General features: G+C 35.6%; 1 protein-coding gene across 1 annotated transcript; it reads right to left on the minus strand.

Moving 5' to 3' along the window:
* Positions 1–1,406: 1,406 nt before the first annotated feature.
* Positions 1,407–8,764, minus strand: FAM174A (family with sequence similarity 174 member A). Its single transcript, XM_087927016.1, has 3 exons — positions 8,193–8,764; positions 4,482–4,616; positions 1,407–1,850 (listed from the first exon to the last, which is right to left on the minus strand). The coding sequence occupies exons 1-3, from the start codon at positions 8,564–8,566 to the stop codon at positions 1,847–1,849; spliced, it is 513 nt and encodes a 170-aa protein (XP_087783142.1). The 5' UTR covers positions 8,567–8,764; the 3' UTR covers positions 1,407–1,846.
* Between the last annotated feature and the right edge of the window lie 13,683 nt (positions 8,765–22,447).

Here is a 22,447-nt window from a genome sequence, read left to right on the forward strand (position 1 = left end):
ACACAGAATATGGAGATGTACAATAATGAACATATGAGTAACAGAAAGGAATACATCAAATTATATGTTTTCAGCACCTGTATAGAAATGCATAAATGGAAAGAACTAGATCTCTTAATGTAGGAAGCTGGAAATGATTTAGTAGGCATTACAAAAATGCAGTAAAATAAAACTCTTGAGTGGTTTACTAAAAGGTACAACTTGAAAAATAAATAGACCAGACAAAAAGTGAATGAGTGAATATTGCAAATTTTCCATTTTTTTAAAGTCTTGCAATCAATCATATTTATATGAATTACTGCAGTAAAGAGTAATAATTTCACTGTAGGCAATTTTTATAATATATTTGGATATCTAGCGATATCTAATGTGGATATTCCAATAACATTTTGACTCAAGAAATGTTTAACATTACAGAACAAATGATTATTTGGTCAAAAATTCTTCCAAATTACTATGTTCAAAATATAGTTTTGGTGGATTATGAATAATGGGCAAACTAAGTTGAAAGATATGTATTTCTTCTAAATCAAAAGTAGCGTAGTAGTAGTATTTTCTTAATTCTCCTAAGTACCAAGAATCTTCAACTTATGAATCCTATTTTCAAAGAGTTGAATTTTACTGTTAAAGTGGGAAAGGGAGTGTATGTTATATCACACTTTTAAGAATTAAATATTATGCATATTATATAAACACCCTCTCATTAGTGATAATCTGTTTCCTAGATCAGAAGCGAAATAATCACTAAGGGATCCACATGACTGAGAGATGCTGCAAAGATCAAGGCTGTTGCTGTCTCATTTGGATAAAATTCTCTTGTACAACAAAGCCACTTTTATTGTCTCTCTGGCACACACTATTATCACACACAGAAATTTGGTTAAACTCTGCACATTGGTTGGAAAATGATTTTTTAAAAATTACCTTGGCATTTGCAGAGGGTCACTAAACCAGGTAGACATTAAATAAGGAACAGCTGAGTGTATGTCTGTGTGTATTAAAAAAAACCTTGAATAGTCTGTTTCATTCCCATGCTTTTTCATATAACAAGGTGAGCCATTAGCATATGAGATTGTATGCACTTATATATAAAATTATTTGATATATCTCCAGTTATTATAATGGTGGAATTTTCTTTAATGGCTTCCATGAATGCTTGCACATAGAAAAATGCTGACAAGATGCCTTAGCAATTCTGCACATCTTACATTAAAAGACTATCAAGAAGTCCTTCTCTAAATAGCTTATGGAATTTGAAATTAGGCATAAAACAAAGTTCCGCTAATTTATACTTGCTGAAAAAGTGGTTCCAAACTCAGCTAATGGAAGATCAGTTCCATTACTGCAAGCAATTTTTCTTCCATCCAAATCAGTATCTCACACCAACAGATTCAGAGACCAAGGAATGAATGTTAGGAATACTGTAAGCATTTATTTACATCGTTCACACAGAGCTTCAGTATACATCTAATTTACTAAGAACATACATTCCTCTGACACATGGTTAGATTTGGCTAGCTGCAAGGAGTTCAAACAAATAAATTACCACAGTTTACATAAAAAAAATTGGCCCACAAAAGATTTTCAAAAAGAAGATCACAAATTAATATAAGCAGAAAATACCCTGTTGAAAATAGATTAGAAATTTAGGGCGCTATTTCCATAGGCTTTGACCTTACAGTATTTCTGTATATACAAAAGGTACAGTAAAATGTTAGTATTTATTGCAACAAACTAAGGATGTCATAATACATTTCATATCCTCAACTGATGTTGCTTCATGTTCCTTCCAAACAGCCTTCTTTTGTTGCTCCACAATTGAAATATTTTCACACAAGGCACATACTTATCTATAAAGAAAAAGAAAAAGATAAGCAAAACTAGCTCACCCAAATTAACGTAGTTACATATTTTTAAATTCAATATTCATAAAAGTAGGATCTCATATTATCCAATGTATTATAATATATTGTCATAACATCTACCCGATAGAACGTCATAGCTAGAGATTTGTTTGTACCCAATCCTGCTTGTTTCATAAATCCTTGAAGACCTGGATTCATGAGGCCTGAAGGTTAGATTTATTTATTAAATTTATTAAATGTATAAGCTGCCATCTTGCTATTCCGAGCCATCATGGCTTCTAGTAATCGGTTTATTCATTTCTAGATGCTCACAAATCCACTGGTTTTCCATGATTTTTCCCAGGTATTGTTGTCAGGCTGATTCCTGGATCCACTTTCTCCCTTTTTTGAATGTTTGGAATTATATCAGCTCTTTTCCAGTCTCTGGCAGTTTCCCTTTGCTCCAGGAGCATTAAAAAAAACGTCATTCAGTAATTCCAAATGAATCTGCTGGCTCCTTCAGAATCCTGTGATGTAAACTAACTGGTCCCAGCAATTTGAATTCATCCAAAGCAGATCAACATTCTCTTACCAATTCCATGCCTAGTATTCCTATTCTGTTTCCCATAGTGCTGATTTTGATAGGTTGTGCTACTTTTTCTTTTTATGTAAAAACAGATGCAAAGAACGAATTATGCATTTTTGCTTTCTCCCTGCTATTTATCAATTTTTTTTTGCCATCATCTCCCATTAGTAGTTGGATCATTTCCTTGATTTTCTTCTTGAACCTTACATATTGAAACATTTTGGAGAGACCTTTTTGGCATTTGTTGCATACCTTAGTTTATTCTGAGCCATGAGCTTCTTGATTTCATCCTTGCAGATTAGGGCTATTTACTCGTATTTTGTTCTATTTCTATACTCCTTTCTATTTTTTATACTTGTCCTTTCTATTCCTCAGTTTGTTGGAGAGCTCTTTTTGCAACCATCCTGGTTTCATCTAGAATGTCTTGATTTTCTTCCTCTCTGGTATTGACCTTTATTATCTTACTTTCAGAATTCAAGCATTTTGTTCCCACCCTCCTAGGATTTCCATTCATGGAATCCTCCTTAATCTTTCTGTTAGTTTATTGAAGTGAACTCTCTTAAAGTTTGAAGTACTAGTCTAACTTTGTTCAGTTACCTTTGCCAACATTATGGTAAATTCTAGAATGACATGGTCACACTGTATTCTTAATGATAAATTAATAATTCACTTTTACAGAACTGTGTTGCCAGTAATTATCAGAAATGTATTTCACTCCAATTCTTCTTTAATAATTTCTCTTTCTCCAGATTTAACTTACAAAAAATTGTAAGTTAAAAACCCACTCTACCTTAGCTAAAATTATAAGCAGTCTAATTATCTGTTATATCTGTTTAAAAAGCGAATCAATCACAGGTTAAATTTGCCATGAATTTTTCTAGAGTAGCATCCATCGAATGTCACTTGCAACTCCTATTCTGCTTCAGATATTCCTTGTCAGAACTGACTAAAAATAGTGCCTGCAAAGCACTATTTAAAGAATAGATTTTTGTTCTAGTGAGAAAAAATGGCTTGCCTTTTATAAAAAGCATTAATATTTAAGCTTATAGTATTGATTTTTGTGTACAAGATACAAGAAAGCTACTGAAGCATGAATAAAACAGGCAGAATACCATGGAAGATATTATCTATATTTCAAAACCAGATTGCTGCAAGTGAAAACCAAAGCTACAATAAACAGACAGCCTATGCTACCTGGGAGACTGCTGCTCTTAATATTTTCAAAATAGATTATTACCAAGAATAGAACACAAGACAGAAGGGTTATTTAATTAAACATAATTATCATTTCTGAAACACAGTTTTAAGAAAACACAATGTGCAATAGCAAAATAGTCATCTCTCCCCCAGCAAATGCAAACATGTAATACAAACTACAATGATAAGCTTGTAGCTTATTTTGTAAAAAGTGAATATTGCTATCTAATTAAAAAGCCATGGATTTCTTATTCTCACTCATATGGTTGCATATAATTGTTTGCTTCATTTACAACGATGTCACACATCTTCCTTTGGAAACTGCACAACACTGTTCCATAATCTCTAATCAAAGAGGAATATGTGAAGCTGCATACCCTGTTTCTCCAACAATATGGCCTCCCCCAATAGGAAGTCCCAGCATGTTTTATAGGCATGAAATGAAATTAAGCCCCTCCCCCCAAATTAAGGCCTATATTAAAACATGCAAAATGGGGGGGAATGCGGGGGGCTTGCCGTTAGGAAGTACTTTTGTTCCACACCTGAATATGGTGCTGCCTGTGTTGACCCCGATATGAAGTGCCCCACCAATGCCGAGGTCAACATCCAAACCATCGCTGCCGCCCGCCCGAAGATGCAAGGGGGCGGAATTAAGTCACCCCGGAAAAGACGGCCTAGCCATTTTTTCGGGGCTCAAAAAAAAATAAGACCTGGCCTTATTATATGAGAAACACGGTAGTAATATATGCTTATATAAAATGCCTACTTCATAAATACATTCTACTTTGTTTTCACATGTGTCTTTATAATCCCTACTGTCCTATTATTTTACTCCCTGAAATAAAGATACTAACCTTCGAGGATGATTGGCATCAAACAGTGTGTTATCATCATCATTATCATCTTGCTCTAAAGGTGTCAGCTCTGAGTTTTCTATGTTTGTGTCCAGAACACCATACTTCCGTGTCTTCCTGTTTCTTCGTCTAAGTCTAACACAAATGTTACTATGTGTTAATCAGGGCTGAAGAAGATTAATATGAGCAGAATTAGATTTCAACTTTCAGTGTACAAAATAAAAATGAACATTTGAAGCATATAAATCTGAGTCAATATAGATTTAAACAAAGTTTGTATTCTGAGTTAGTCATTAATGAAATATATCCCCACTCCTTCCCGAATTTTAGTATTTGTCCCACGCAAATACAAAAATATTTAATTAGACTTTAAATATATTTCTACAATGTAGGGCATAAATAAATTGTACAGAGATCAAAAATACACAGATAAGTTTGCGAATTATCAAGCACTCTACACACTAAGTTTTAATGGTCCTCTCTTATTACCAGTTATATTCATTTAAATTTTCATTTTTAACTACTTTTGCTTCTTATTTTACTTTAAAAGTATTAAATATGAAGGGGAAATGATTACATGCAAATTAATATCTATTTGGCCTATTTATATTAACTGCACTCTGTAGTTTATACAGGCTATCCGAATGCCAAACGAAATAGTCAAGCCTTGAAGCTTGTAGATATATGAAAATAAACTTCTTGTGGAATACTGAATTCTGAACTTTATCTTTGTACTGATTTGTTCACTGCAGCTCTGAATTTTGTGCTGAAGAAATTAATTCTATCTTCTAAAATGCTAGGTCTTAATTTCTTACCAATGAAACATAGAATATACAAAGAATATCACTTAAGGCCCTCTTGGTTTCTTCCTCTCAGCAGCTCTAGAAACTTTATTCTTTCTTCTACAAATGATTTTCCTAAGTTAATTCAGTATTCTATACAAACTAACATTTTACATTTAGCTGTAACCTGTAATTGTATGTGTACTGTGGAGGCTATTCTATTACTTTATATCAATTACTTTTAGTGATCATGATAATCAATGAGCTAGTTCAAATTGTTCTTTCATTAAGAAGCTATTTGCTACCATATCAAAATAATGCTTTTTAAAAACTCCATTAGTAATAACAATATGTAAAATGAGAACTTTACAAGGAACAAAGTCACCAGGAGACTATTTATCTATTTGTAAAATTTATTGGTTGCCCATCTTACCACAGGGTAACTATAGGTGGCTTACAATAATTTTATGTGATGATGATGATGTGTGTATGTGTGCATATAAAATATTTTTTTATTTATTGTCACCTTCTCTAACTTTAATGTCTTATTTAATCCCATTGTGTTTCTTCTATCATGACCATAGTAAATTTGTGACTTGATTTTCATAACTGGTAGTATAGCTTGTGTCTCTCATGTACATTATATTATTCAGGAAAATAAGGTGTATTTAAATAAACTATAAATATTGTAGAATAAAAAAATAGGGAAGGTGATATTGCAAGATAGTGAGTCAATTGCAATTATACAGCATGAACTTTGGGTTAAAGCAATAGTTGTACTCACTGAATGTTTCATTGTACTTTATTTGTCCAAAATCACTCTCAGACAATATTGTTTATACTGCTTGTTGGCCTTTAATTACAATAGTGTCAGTGATTCTGAGAAAAGGCTGCAATGATGGTGAACAAGAAAATGCAATCCCATGCACAAACTTCTATTTGCCTGCATAATGATGGATTCAACTTTGACTGCTTTACAACATACAGGGGACTGAGGAGATCTTGCAATGGCTCTCTACTGTAGCCAACATCACCCTCCCTATTTTCATTTTTAATAGTTTTTAGTGATGCATTTTTATATATTCATTATACAGAAAATACTGAAATGTAGCATACCAATTTCAAATATTCAAAAATTTCTCCTAAAAACACATTTGATAATTTTTCAAAAATATAGTTTAAGCTGTTATTTAGGATAGAGGCCTTATCAAAATATATTCTGCTTATTTCATGTATGATTCAGTAAAATATCTATGGTGCATGTCTAGTGAGAGTTGACTTTCCCACCTAATCTCTTGGGTCACCACAAAAAGGCTACCTTGAAAGAAATTCAAAAAAAGTCTCCAAAATCTGAGTTAGCGTCAACACTTAATAGATCCCTTTAAAAGTCTACTCGTATCTATGCAAAAGGAATAAGGAATCTTGCTCTAGTCTAGATGCATTTTATTAGGAACCATTCTTCCATTTATCTACTTCTTTAGCTTCCAATTAACACCAAATGAAATTCACATGACTTACTGAACATTCTTTTATCTTTTGAGGATTTTTTAAGCCTGAAAGTAGGCCTTTCAGTAGAACACCAGACATAACAAATGTGTACTAACTATTTTTTTAATTCTTCCTTTAAATCTCTAAAGGCTATCTTTTAATGCTAAACAGATAGTCCTCGAGTTACAACCATTTGCTTACTGATTGTTTGAACTTACAACAGCACTGGGAAAAACGACTTATGATTGTTTTTCACCCACAACCATTGCAGCATCCCCATGGTCACATGATCAAAATTTGGATACTTTATGACAGTTGCAGTGTCCCGGGAGAAGGTCAATGGGTTAGTCAGATTCACTTAACTGTGTTACAAACTCAACAACTCAGTGATTCACTTAACTATGGCAAGAAAGGTTGTAAAATGAGACAAAACTCATTTAACTGTCTTGTTGAGCAATGGTATTTTGAGGCTCAATTGTGGTCATAAATCAAGGACTACAGGTATTTTGTTATGATCCAAGAACTAATCATTTCAAACCCTCTTTCTAAGATGGTGTAAGCATTTCAGACTTCCATCTGTCAGTGAGAGAGAGAGAGAGAAAGACAGAGAAACAGCTGTCTCTTTTATATCTTGAATTCTAAACTTGACTTTGGTTACTCCGCACATTATCTATCTCCTGCCAGTCGTACAGAATATTGATTTGAAGCCACCTTCTGCTTGTTTGAACTTTGTTTAAAACCCACCAATCTTTTCCAGTGTGAGAACAGGAAGCATAAGCCACCCACTGGTCTATTACCCCTTTTAACTTTTTAAAGAAGAAATTGGACAACCATTTGTCTGAAATGGTAACCAGTCAGCAGGGGGTTGGACTAGAAGACCTCCAAGATCCCTTCCAACTCTGTTATTCTGTACCCGCATTCGGTTGGCCTGTTCTGGGGTGGTGAAGGAACGTCAAACCCAAATGAGGCCTTCAAAGCAATCGTTAAGTGAGCCACAAAATTAACCTTTCCACACTCAGTTATACGGCAAAAAAAATACTCTACAGCAGGGGTGTCCAACCTTGACAACTTTAAGACTTGTGGACTTCAACTCCCAGAATTCCTCAAGTCTTAAAGTTGCCAAGGTTGGACACCCCTGCTCTACAGTGAGCCAACCCAGCAAAACCAAGGAAGTTTTAAAAAGAAACGATTCCCAAACAATTCCGGATGTTTACCGGAGCCAAATAAATGTACGCAAGCCGTGGGGAGACTAACAAGGGCAGAAAGTGGAAGAAGAGCCGACCCAAAGCAAACTACTCCGCTGTCTGTCTTTCCCCTCAGCCCGAAAAATTCAGCCTTAGTTCCGTTCAGGTCCAGGCATACGGCGGGGCCAGACACGGGGAAAGGGCTGGGGGCATCTACAGGCCTTCCCGGGGCAGAGCGAGAAAGAAAAGCCGCTCACCGCACGGTCCGGATGACGAAGAAGACGATGAGGGCAGCGCTGACCAGGACCAGCACCGAAAGGGCGCGCTGGGTCATGGGCTGGTTGACCTCCGAGCGGGGGGGCGCGGCGGCCATGCTGCCGTTCCCGTCGCCGCCCCCGCCCCGAGCTCCCTCGCCAACAGAAGAGCCGCTGCCTCCCGGCGTGCCCGAGGGCGCATCGCCGAGGCCCAATCGCACGGCTGGCAGAGGGACAGCCGGCAACGCGGAAGGGAGCTTCGTGGTGGTACGCGGGGGAGGCGCCGCTCCTTTCCCGCACAGCGCGGCCGCCGAAAGCAGCACCAGCAAAAGCCACGGTAGTGGCGGCGGCGGCGGCGACGACCAGAGCCGCCGCATGGCACCCAACCTAAGCCTGGCCTGGCGAAGCGCGGCCTAAGCCCCGCCGGATCCTCGACAGAAGGAAAACGAGAAGGTGGAAGTGCTCATCTTTCCGGCGACTGAAATCGCTGCCATGGACGCCGAGCGACGCTACGAAGCTTCAGCTCCTCCCTTCCGCTCCGGTTCCTGCCACGTGACCGAGAGTCCTCGGCGCCTGCGCAATAGTTGTCGCTGTAGCGGTTGCCCTGAGATTAGGTTTTGTGGGAGGGCGGAGAAAGAGCGGATAGAAAGAGTGCCAAATAGGGATCAAATGGGCTTCCCTTGTAATAATTGTTGTCCCAACATTCATTCGTTTATTTGTTTGTTTGTTTGTTTATTTCCTTCCTTCCTTCCTTCCTTCAATGGTTTGCTTTGTGAACCAATCTCTATGAGATTCTCAGTCATCCAGGTCATTGTTGTCCCAAAGGTGCTTTTTCAAGAGGCAACTGGACTTTCTGGTTTTTGTTTGAAGACATTTTACTTATAATCCAAGAAGTTTCAGCTTCAATGTCTTAAAAACAAAACAAAACAGAAAGTCCAGTTGCTTCTTGAAAAAGCACCTTTGGGACAACTATTACCTTGATGTCTGAGAATCTCCACAATGCACTTTGGGATGAACACCCTTCAGATGGTGCGGGAACATGAACAGATTTCCAGAAAAATTACAGATCACATTTTCGCTCAGAGCGGAACAAGCTTCTTGGATGAAAAGTGAAATGTCTTCAAAGAAAAGCCAAAAAGTCCAGTTGACTCTTGAAAAAGCATCTTTGGGATATTATTGTGAACACTCACTAATATAGACATCCCATTTGCATTGAATAGAGCTCCCCAGCATTTCCTGTGCCTGCAAGAATAAAGGGTAATAAGCAATTGGTGAAAATAAACCACCCAGAACAAACATTTACCTATCAGATACAGTGTCTGTTCTACTTTTTCTTTTACCGTTTGTTTATCATATATGGCTTCTATTGCTTGAATAAATTTTCTAGCAAAACCCATCTGTTCCAATAACAAAAACATGAATCTCCAGTTCACATTATCAAATGCCTTTTGGGCATCTAAAAATATCAAAGCCATTTGTTTTTCAGGATGCGCCTCGTAATATTCCAAGGTGTCCAGAATTACCCTCATATTATCCCTAATTTGTCTCTTTGGCAGGAATTCATTCTGGTCAGGATGAATAAAGTTATTTAGGTATCTTTTGAGCCTTTCTGCCAAGATGGAAGCAAAAATTTTATAGTCTACATTCAGTAAAGAAATAGGTCTATAGTTCTTAATTTGTGATGGATCGGCCCCTTCTTTTGGAATAAGTGTGATATAAGCTTCTGACCATGTTTTGGGTATTTTCTTATTTAACATGGCTTCATTCATAACTTCTAACAGTGGGGTGCTCAACGATTCTTGTAATGTTTTATAAAATTCTGCCGGGAGCCCGTCTGGGCCTGGTGCTTTTCCATTATTCTGCCTATTAAATGCTTCCGTTAGTTCCATCATTGTTTTTTTTTTTTAAGAACAAGTTTTATTGATTTTTGAAGACAAACAAAACATAACACATAAAAGTATAAAACCTCCTTTCTAAGAATTACTTATAAATTTTAACAAGGCAAATAAAGCATTATTTTTTAAAACATAGTTCCACATTATCACATTTCCATTTACACATATATATCTTTTCCAAATTTCTCATTATTTCTCCCTTCACTTTTGTTCAATTATATTTCTTTCTATCAAAGTTTTAGTAATTCTCAATCAGTCATAAGCACAGAAAATACATAACCTAAAGCAAAACATTAAAAAAAACCTCCTTAGTCGTCATTTATACATGTCTTTTCCCAATTTCTCTCCCTTTGGTTTCATTCCTCCAAGGTTTTATTAGTTTACAATCAAACATAACTAATCAACACACAAAACATAAAACATAGAACTTCTTTTGAAAAGTGGCTTAGCCCCGGGTTACATCTTTTTTGACAGACCTAAATCAAATTCATGCTCACCTTATATACCCTTCATATCTTATTAACCATTTTATATTTTCTATATAAGTTCTCCCATCTTTTCACTCTCTTAATTATGTTTTATTTATTTCATCTTATTTCAAAATCATTATGCTTATATCTTTTGTCCATTCTTTACCAATCATCTATTTATCTCTTCTCTTTAACAAAAAATTTCCCCTGTAATCACTTTTAAAGTATGACGCCTTCCCGTAAAGTAAAACTTAAAGTAATACATAATTTCCATCCTGATTCTGCTTAGTACATTCTACATATTAAATCTTAAAATAAAAGAATAGTAAACTTATAGTATAGTTAAATGTATAATTTCCATTCTAATTCTAATTCTGATAAGTACATTGTTTTAGAATAAGAAAATAAAATACTAAAGTTATAATAACATTAAGACAATAACAAATTAAACTATAACTAAGCATTAATCATTTTACACATTCTCCTTAATATTTTATTAAATATTAACATCTATCATTATTAAACATTAATATTTTATTAAATATTCCAATAAACTATTTCAAATGCAAATACTACAATACTATCTTATGCACTCTTGCAGAATCTTCTTTAATTATGCACTACCCATTATCCTTCATCTCTAAAAAAAAATTTCTTTTTGAAATCTTGTTCTAGCCTGTGGCTTTTTTTTTTCTTTTTCCCTCCCTTTCTTCTCCAATCTGGTCTTTTTGCCCCCCCTCTCCTAGCCTCCCCCTTTTTAACTTCCCCTTTCTGTTGTAATTCTCTTTTCAATTGCTTTCTAACATTGTACCTTCTTTTCACCCTATTTTTCTTTTTCTTGGTTGTTTTATTAAATCTTAAATTCTAATTTTTCCTTCCTCTCTTCCCATTTTCTTTCTTAATCGAACTTTTTAGTCCATTAAAGAAGGCTTCTTCCTTTTCTTCTTCTTCTTCTTCTCCTTCTCCTTCCTCAAGTATTTGCTGGTACATAGAAACCGCCATTTCTAAAAAATGGAAGGCAGCTCCCAAGAATCCTTGCCATTTTGCTGTCTTTCTTTTAATTTTTCATATTCCATTTTTAGTTCATCAACAGATGGTGCCATTATAGGTTTTTAAAAACAACCCAGATGCTTTCAATCTTAAAGTAATTTCCAAATGTCAAAGTTATCAAACAATCCAAACTAACAAAAATTATTTCCTCTTCTTCTCTTTACAGTTTTCCTCCAGGGGCAAAATCCCAAATGTATTTTAAAAGCCGTATTACAATTAATTGATGGTCTTGTAATCTTCAAGGCGTCTCCTCCAACAAAGTTTTTTTTAAAAAAATTTTAGTCCTCTCCTCCCCACTTGTAACAAAAAGCAGGTTTTTCTGTGCTCCTTTGCTTTCTCCGTAAGGAAGGGGAGTGAACTTTCCTTCAGCACTCTCGCCGATGTAACAAATTCTTTTGGAAACAAATGTATCAATCCAAAGCCAGGTTTCTAGGGTGTTTTAAAAGTAACTTAACGTCCCAGTTCAGCCAAGAAAACTTCTCCTTCTGGCTCTTCCTCCTGCGCAATCTTATCCGGTTGAAGATTTCTTTGTGGCTGCCATTACTGACAGCTGCTCCACCACCTCAGGAAAAAGGAGTCTAGCCGGCTGGGGAAAGGGGGATGCGATATCCCCAGACCCCTGCCCGGATCTCCTCTGTCTTCCGCTGCCCCTTCAGGGCAGCGCCACCCCCAAATCCAGTTGGATCAGGGGTACCTCGGCGGCAAGCTCAGCAGGGACCCGCAGAGAAGCGGATTCCTGCCACTGCCAAAGCCTTGCAACCGGAAGTTCATCCATTAGTTCCATCATTGTTATAGTACTTTCTAACATTTTTTCAGTCTCTTCAGATATCTTAGGTAGGTTAGCATTTTGTAGATAAAGCTTAATTCTTTCCTCATCAAAATCCTCCTGCTTATATAATTGTCCATAAAAGTCTCGGATAATTGTCTTTTTCTCCTTATTACCATAACACATTTGGCCTTGATCATCTATTAGCAGTACTATTTTCCTAGATTCTTTCTCCTTTCTCAATTTGTATGCTAGCCATCTACCTGGTTTGTTTGCATCTTCAAAATAGTTCTGTTTAGCGCTTCTAATTTTTTGTGCCAATTCTTCTTTCTCTGCCTGACCCATCTTATGTTTAATTATATCCATTTTGAATTTAATATCTTTTTTCTGTGGCATATTCTGCAATTCTTTTTCCAGTTTTTTATAATCATCTTTTAAAGCTTTAATAGTTTGCCTCTTCCTAATATTCTTTTTCTTTGTATAGTCCATTATTAATCCTCTCGCATATGCCTTCATTGTATCCCAAACATTCTGCATTGAAGTATCTTCTTTTTTATTTTCACTGAAGAAGAAAGCCAATTCTTTGCCCATCCATTGTGTAAAGTCTTTTTCCTTTAAAATAGCATTGTTTAATGTCCATCTAGATCTTCTTCTTTGTCCTTTCCATTTAATTGTCATTGGATTATGGTCTGCCCATATACCCGTTTCTATATTTATTTCTTGAATGTTAGATATTAACTCTGATGAAGTCCAAATCATATCTATTCTGGACCATGATAAATGTCTATTTGAATAAAAAGTATATTGTTGGGTTTTACCATTTCTTTCTCTCCATATATCTTTTAAGTTTAATTCATCTACCATTTTAAAAAAGGATTTAGGGAGAGTCTTTCTATTTTGTTTTAATGCTATCGCTGTATAGTCCAGTTTATTATCTACAATTCCATTGAAATCTCCCATCATAATTATATTGACATGGTCCAGTCCAATTGATTTCATATGTAACTTTTTATAAAATTCTTCTTGTTTATTGTTCGGAGCATAAATTGCAACCAGCAGTGTTTTTATATTGTTATCCACTATTTCAACCATTAATACTCTTCCGTCTTCATCAGTATAAATCAATTTTGCTGCAATAGTTTCTTTGATGTACAGGACCACTCCTCTTTTTTTACAGTTAGTCAAGGAGGTAAAAATTTTCCCCAGTTTTGGTCGTACCAATAATCATTGATGTTGTTTTTTAATATGTACTTCTTGTAGGCAAATTATATCAAATTTTAACTTCTCTAATTTATGAAAGATTTTTCTTCTTTTAATAGCTGAGTTCAATCCATTTATATTCATAGAAATCAATTTTTTTTCCTCCATGGTTATGTTTTGTATTTAGGTCTAACAGTTCTTGTAGATCTTACTTCACGTTGTTCTTTGGTCTCCATTTGTCCACCTACCGCACTTTCTTCTTTTCCCGTTCCCATCTGGTCTTCTTGAGGTTCAGTTGAGATGGTCTCTTTTTCTGTCTCTATTTCTCTTCTTCCAAAAAATTCATTGTAGAATGTTTCTGCTTTCTCAATTGAGTCGATTCTGTGTCTCTGTTCTTGCCATATAAACATTAATCCTTCTGGAATCAACCATCTATAATTCACCTCTTTTTCCAATAACTTTTTGGTCAAAAATCGATATTCTCTTCTCATCTCTCTCACTCTTCTGGGCACTTGTTTTAAAACCACAATCTCTTTACCTTTGTATTTCAACACCTTATCTCTTGCAACTTGTAATATTTGTGTTTTAATAGTCTTTTTAGTAAATCTGACATGAACCTCTCTTGGTAGCTTATTCCTCATCGCATATCTTGTGAAGACACGGTATATCTCATCTACTCTGTCCATCATATTTTCCTCTGTTATCTCCAAAGCTCCAGCCAGAATTTCTATCATTACAGCCACCATATCTTGTCCTTTTTCTTCCTCTATATTTTGAAATCTGAGATAAAATTCTGACCTATCCATCTCCCACTTTAACATCCCAGTTATATCTTGTTCAACTGTTGTTAATTTGCTAACAATATTTCCAATTGTCTAATCTCTTTGTTTGTCTTTCTCCTCAATTTTTTGGAGTCTCTCCTCCTGTTTCACCATCATTTGTTGAAAATGTTCAATTTTTTCGTCAGTCTTCGCAATATTCACTTTGATTTCTTGTATTCCTTGTATAATCGTCGTTAGGTCCATTTGTACTTTATCTTGTTTCGCCATTATTGATAGCCGTCCTCCAGTTGATGGAGAAGCAGGAGCGGAAGTTGAACTGCCAGAAGGTAAAGTTTTCTTACTCATTTGAGTAACTCAGAATCTTTAAGCTCCTTTAATCCAATTAATAAGGTAGACAATTATAATCCAATTGGGAAGAAGAAAAACATAAAAAAGAAAAGCCAATAAAAAAATAAAGAGTCCAGAATTAAAAAGGGAAGGAGAAAAAGAAGATTAAGAAGAAGGAGGAGGAGATTCTTCAGGTTCTTCTAAACCTTAATCCTATTGTGGGATAGTCAATTGTAATTCAAAAATAAAAATTAAAAATAAGAAATAAGAAAAAAGGAGTAAAACCCAGTAATATTAAAAAACAATAATAAAAAAACAATAATAAAAAAAGAAGAAAAAAGGAATTCTTCAGGTTCTTCACACCTTAATCCAAATATAAGGTCTCCCAAAAATAAAGATAACAGAAAAAACCATAGAAGTAAATAAGAAATGGAAATAGAAAAGGCAAAAATGCCAATGAGCAAAAAGAAAAAAGAAAAGTATTCTGATGCTTTCCCTTTAAGAGGAAAAATAAAAATAAAGTCAAACAAGAATATATATATATACACATATACACATATACACATATACATATACATATACATATATATAAATATAAATATAAATTCATAAATAAATTACAAGATACTGTGGGGTTGAAGAGGAGGGATGGAACAACTAAGAAAAAGTAAAAAAGAAAGCACACTGCATCTTATTTAGTTATCCAAGGCTCTTATTATGGCTTCTCCACAGATTCCAAAGCCAAGCTTCAAGTAATCAATTAATAATAGAAGAACATCTGTTAAAACATTATCCAGTGTTCTTCCCTCTATCTTATCAAGTTCCAGTGTCCTTGAAGAAGGATTTCTTCACAGTCCTCTCAACTTCCAATAAAGTATTTTCAAGCCTTTAGTTGGCAGTGTTACAAAGTTTCTTTAATCCACTCCCCCTTCTCTCCCGAAAAAGTCTAACAAAGAAAGGAAAGAAATATATATATATATATATATATATATATATATATATATATATATATATATATATATATATATATATATATATATATATACACATATTTAAAAGAGTTACTAAAGGGAACCTCTATTCTATAAAAAAAAACTATTAACAGTCAAAAGGGAGAAATAAAAAAGAGAAAAAATTAAATAAATATAAGAGAAAAAACCAGTCTAGTTACAGTTACTAGATCACAATAAAAGTTCAATGAAAACAAAAGTAAAAGTAAAAAGCCAAGCTTCAGTTTGACATTGTCTTTAAAAAATCGCCGCTAAATCAATTTCATCATTTTTTTGTCCAGAGTCTTACAGAATTCTTCTCATTTTAAAGTGTCCTTAAGTCCCCCCACAAAAAAAGATTCTCACCAGCCGATGCACTTTCTCTTTCTGCCTCTTCCTTCCAGAGCTGTCACAGCTTCAGCAGCTTAATGGCTGCCTCTCCGCCGATGGTAAAAGGGGCTTCTTCTGGATCAACCAGGGACTTTGCGATGTCCCTGGGATCAGCAGAACGCACCCCTTACTATCACCGTCTCTACAGGACGGTTTAGGTCCATTAGGACCGACCAGGGGCGAAGATATCAGCTGCAGTCTCAGAACCCTGAGATTGCAGCTGTATCGCAGTGACATGGCTCCGCCTTCTCCCCAGTGTCTGTTCTACTTTTTGTTCAGTTGCCTTAGACCAGATAAGTGAAAGCATGAAACTCTACTGTAATGTGGATTGCCTGGTTTGGGTTTGATGTTTTCTTGGAATCCATTTATTCTATTTTGTAAATCAAGGTTAAGGGTGTAGTTAGTGTCAGCTATATGAACTCACTGGATTAATCAATAAATCAGTTACTGTAATAATGTGTATGTCACCCAACTCTGATTCTGGGTAGCTCACAATAATCAAAGAAATAAATAAAATCAACTGAAGATAAAAGATGGCAGCAAAATGAAGTGAAGGGTCTCTAAGGCAATGATTATCGCCAGTAGGTGACTCCAGCAAATGTTTCCAGCTTTCCCAAAATTATTTACATAGTTGTTCCTAATCTGATACTATCATATGTACTGCAGTGCAATTCTCATCACAAGTATTTCAGTACAGAAAACGATCAGAGGACATTAAGATAAGAAAATAGGTTATTAACGTGCTTTGCAAGATAATGGTTTAACAGAGTTGGAAGGGGCCTTGGAGTTCTTCCAGCCCAGGGGTCTGCAACCTGCGGCTCTGGAGCCACATGCGCCTTTTTCAGCCCCCTGCTGTGGTTTCCTGTCAGCTGATCCCCACCCCTGGCTGGCCCCTTCCCTCCTGGTCACTCCTTGCCTGACCTGAGAAGGTAAGGGTGATGGTGGGGGATGGAGACTCACTCCATATTCCAGAGCCAACTCAACATCACTCAGTCCCATCTAACCCCACTGGTTGTTAGATTAGTGGCTCCTGGTGTTTTCTTTTCTGTGGGAAATGGGTCCAAATGTCTCTTTCAGTGGTTAAAGTTGTAGACCCTTGTTCCAGCCTAACCTTCTGCTCAAGTAGGAACCCTATATCATTACAGATAAGTGGGTGTCCACCAGTGGTGGTATTCGATCGGTTCTGCCCGGTTCTGGAGAGCCGGTAGGAGTGATGAGCAGCAGAGACCAAACCGGTTCTCTCGGCTGCTTTGCTGGCTCTGCTGTTGGGCCCTGGGCCCACCCACCCACTGAGGCTCCCATACTCACCTTTATCCACTGAATTTGAAGTGCAGCCGCTTTGCGCAGCACAAAATAGTTCTGCACGGCAGCTGCTGAAGCGACCAGGATTATGTAGGCTTGCAGGAGGCGAGTTAGAATACCTCTGTGCCTGTGAAAATGCCTCTGTGCCTGTGCAGAGTGCGCTTTTGGCACGCGCGCAAAGCACACCCACCAAGCCACACCCACCAAACTGGTGGCAACAATATTTGAATCCCACCACTGCTGTCCACTCTCAAAAGCCTATTGTGATGGAGCACCCACAACATCTGAAGGCAAGCTCTTCCACTGGTTAAGTGTCCTCACTGTTAGGAAGGGTCTCCTTAAATCCAAGTTGCTTTTCTCCTTGATTAGTTTCCATCCATTCCTTCTTGTCTTCTTCTGGTGCTTTGGAAAATAGGTTGACCCCCATCTTCTTTGTGGGAGCCCCTCAAATATTGGAACACTGCTATCATGTCTCCCCTACTCCTTTTCACTAGACTAGCAATTCTTACAATCATTCTTCATATATTTTAGCCTCCAGCCTCCTAATCATCTTTGTTGCTCTTCTTTGCACTCTCCAGAATCTCAACATCCTTTTTATAATATGTTGATCAAAACTGGATACAGTTTTGTGGTCTTACTAAGGCTTTATAATGTGGTATTAATATTTCACGTTCACCTGATCTTGATTTTATCCCTCTGTTAATGCAGTCTAGGATTGCTTTGGCTTTTTTGGCTGCTGCTACACACTGTTGGCTCATATTGTCCACCAGGACTCCAAGATCTCTCTCATATAAATATAAACTGCTATCTAGTTAGGTTTCAGCTAATCTGTACATTTGGGTTTTATTGCCTGTATAAATCCTACTTTTCTCTATATTTAATTTCATTTTCTTAGACAGCCCAATGTTCATGTCTGTCGAGATCCATACCCCTTTCTTCTGGGGTATTGGTTATTCTTGCCAGTTTAGTGTCATCTGCAAATTTGAATAGTTCCCCTTCTATTCCCTCATTTAAATTATTTATGAAGATATTGAAAAGTACTGGCCCTAAACTGAATGTTGTGTAACCCTCTGCTTACTTCCTCCATGTAGATGTAGTTCCATTGAGGAGGCCATAATGAATATAGTTTGTCAGCCAGTTGTAAATCCATCTGGTGGTGATGCTGTCTAGCCCACATTTTTTTAGTTTACCAGGAAGGAGGTGGTGGTCTACTTTGTCAAATGCCTTACTGAAATCCAAATATACTATGTCCATAGCATTTCTCTGATCCATTAATTTAGTCACTTTGTCAAATAATTGAATAAGCTTTGTTTGGCATGATATGTTTTTTGATACATCTATGTTGGCTTCTGGCTATAATTTTGCTTGCTTCTAAGTGTTCAAGGATCTATTGCTTGATTATCTTTTTCAGGATCTTCCTAAGTATTGATGTCAGGCTGATTGTTCAGTTTCCTGGATATGACCCCCCCACCTTTTTTTTTTGAAGATTGGAATCACATCAGCTCTTTTCCAGTCCTCAGTGCTTTAGGATCTTTGAAAGATATGGTTCAGTGGTTCTGAGATTAATTGGCCAGCTCCTTCAGAACTCTGGGATGTAATCTGTCAGATCACCGTGATTTGAACATGAGTAGAGTGGACAGGTATTTTTCAGGTGATTGAATCAGTCTAAGTAGAGGGAGAGTCGGAATATGGGACTTTTTATTAGCATAAACTAGTGTTCTCGCGAAGGTAATCTGATAATCCATTTCATTGGCTGGACTTCATAATACCTTTTTCAATATTTAATTATGGCTTCAAGGACTGAGTCCAAACAAGCATAGACATACTTGATTTATTAATCTTTAGTTTTGTTCACTTGTACTTCATGAAACTGAGGCTGGCCAACCAATATACAGTAGATATTACACCAGGCAGCAATGTTTTATGCTAATGAAAATATACTGGGTATAGCCACATTTTTCTACTGATGATCATCCTGTCAAAATATATTGAAGTCAAAATATATTGAATTTTTATTCTGTTTGCTTGCCAACTTATTTTTCAATACATGTATTTCAAAATGGGCCAAGCAGGATTCTGCAGTGTTTTTATTTCATTGGTTGAGTATGAAAGTTCTGGCCAAGCTAGAACAAATCTGCATTACTCCTCTAATAAGTCTTTTTTTACTGTAATATGATTAGATGTAGAGTTTTAGTGCTATACAGATATGCAGATTTGGATTATAAATAATTGACAATTCTTACTTCCAATATTTATATTACATCATCTGTCATCAATAATAATTTTTATTATTGGAGTCTAGTGCACTATAAATTGGATCCTAAAAATAAGCTTTCTTCATTTTTTATGTTATTGCTTGAAGTTAACTTTACAGAATGCCAACTTGGCAGATTTTAATTTTAATAGGAATAATTTAAAAAGTGTTTGTGCAACATTTTACTAAGTAAACTACAAATTATTAATTAAATTGGTGTCCAATCTAATCTAAGGTTCCATTTATCAAATTTTTATCCTATCAGTGTCAGATGCTACTTTTTAAAGAAAAATGATCATGTTTCTATTTAAATTCCTATAATTTTGTCATTAGTAGAATATTTAAGGTGAAAGTTTTTGAAATCTAAATTAGGATATTGCTCCCTTTTGCTATTAGAAATGGATTTAAAATTTAAATTTAAAATAAGCCAACTGAACATTTCAGCAGTCACTTGAACTAACTATATGTTAAAGGATTGCTTTCTTTATTAAACAATTTAATATTTTGCCAATTCTTCATTTAAAATATTTTATATGACATAATAGGAACGGATCTTGGGATTCAGTAAATGCTACTCAATTATATTTTTAAATTAATCGACAGGATTGTCTGATGTTAGGTAAAAAAAGGAAAATACATCTTTTTTTCCTGCACAAATGATTGTTGTAGATCAGGTGTGTCAAACTCATGTCATCATGGTATCATGTGATGTATCAGGACTTCCCCCTCTTCGCTAAACTGGGTGTGGGTATGGCCAGTGTGTGACGCATCCGGCCTGCAGGCTGGGAGTTTGACAGCCCTGTTGTAGATGAATTATGATGAATTATGAAAGTTCATACATTATGGCTCAGTTTACCGAATTTGCTCAGGCACAAGTTTCTTTTTAAATTGATTAATCAAGCAATATCTTGCAGGAGGGCTCTTAGGAACTTTGAAAAGATATTCATTTCCTTTCTTACAATTTAATGACAAATGCAGTTTTACTGTGCTTTTATTGGACTTAGGTTTTACATTTATAGAATAAGCTGCTTTGAAACTGCAAAAGGTGGTCAAGAATTTCAAAGGATGAAATAACAACAACAACAACAACAATAATAATTCTATTTCTGTCAGCATACTGTATATATACATTTTACCAGATTCATTGGAGCAGACTCAGATGACTGCAATTTATCCCAACAATTATTTAATATTTTAAAAACCCAAGAGACATCTCAGAGACTTGGGAAATTATTTTTCCTTCTTGCTTCTAAATTAATTTAAAAGTATTGGTACATCTGATTTTGGGCTGGATAGAAGGAAAAATGAAATCTTAGCATGTTGGGGTAAAGAAGCTAAACAATAATTACTATTATGCATTCTGACAGTGAGAGCCTCTGAAAACTAGAATCATATTAGTTATTGCTAAAGATTTAAAATAAATTTAATCTGGATTTCTGTGTAAAAAGTTCCAGAACTTAATTCTGGATTGCAACGCTAAACAAAGTGTGCCAAAAAAAAATCAATTTTCCTTTAATCAAAAACCCACTTCCTTCCTGCAAATCTATCAAAATATTTCTTAAAATTTCATATAAAAGAAGAATTGTCAGAGAAATTGATGGATGCTCACTGTGACAAGTGAACAGGATGATAATGAGTTTTTGGGGATTTTGCTATAGTTTCTGATTAATCAACAGAGAGAAAGTCAAAGAATAAAGAAAATAATCCAACAATGATTAATACCTCTTTTCTTTGAAGGTCTGTGGTGCAGCTTTTAGTAATTAAAATGATTTTCCCAGGATTCTGACAAATGTGCCTTTAAATTTTGAGAATGAATCGAATTCTCAATGCAGAAGTTGTTAGAACAAATTATTTTGTATTTTCAGCACAAAAACATTTGATTGTATGGAGAAAGATTTTATTTATAGTGCATGCTTTTCAAGTTGACCGAAAACAACTTCTTGTCACTTTAATTTTTTTTCCTAGTATGCTTAGGTAAAGATAAAGGTTTTCCCTGTCAAGTCATGTCCAACTCTAGGGGATGGGGTTCATCTCCGTTTCTTAGCTGAGGGTGCCAGCATTGTCCATATATCTTTTTCATGGTCATGTGGCCAGTATGACTATACACTGAGATGCACTGAATTCTGTTACCTTCTCACCTATTTATCTACTTGCATTTGCATGCTTTCAAACTGCTAGATGATCAGGAGCTGGGACAAGGAAGGGAACTCACACCATCATACAGTACTCGGTCTCGAACCTGGGCTGTCGGCTTTCCAGCCAACATGTCCAGCATCTTAACCGCTAATCCATCATGTCCCCCTCTTAGTATACTTAAAGTCCCCAAAATCTCATTATGATTTCAGTAATTCCTATGTGAATGCTAGAAGTTGACACTGACTTGCTGACACAATCAATAAAGAAATTGTTAGAAAAGAAGACTGTTCAAAGAACCTGATGCTACTATAAATATGGAAGCTTTTAAAGTTAAAGAAGACTAATGTTGGTGATTTTGCAATGTAAGTCAACCCTACTCATACACATAGGCTCAAACCAATATATTTCAGATATGATTTTAATCTTTTGTTTCTACAATAACTCAGCCAGAAAATTGCTAAATTGGAAAACAGTTGCTAAAAGTATAAATAAAATATATTTTAAAATATTTTAAAAATAAAAATAGAGCAGACAAGTCTGGTCGGCTATGAGCTTCACTGAGAACACTTATTTTCAAGATTGTTTGCATGTCTAATTACAAGTTAAAGGTTATGTTTCAGCTCATGAAAGTTCTATTAAAAGAGCTCAGTACATTTTAAATGCTGACTGTATGTAGTAAGAAGTAAACATTACTAAG

The sequence above is a fragment of the Pseudonaja textilis genome, chromosome 2 (assembly GCF_049901715.1).
Source record: "Pseudonaja textilis isolate UNSWEBS1 chromosome 2, rPseTex1.2, whole genome shotgun sequence".
Taxonomy (NCBI): Eukaryota; Metazoa; Chordata; class Lepidosauria; order Squamata; family Elapidae; genus Pseudonaja; species Pseudonaja textilis.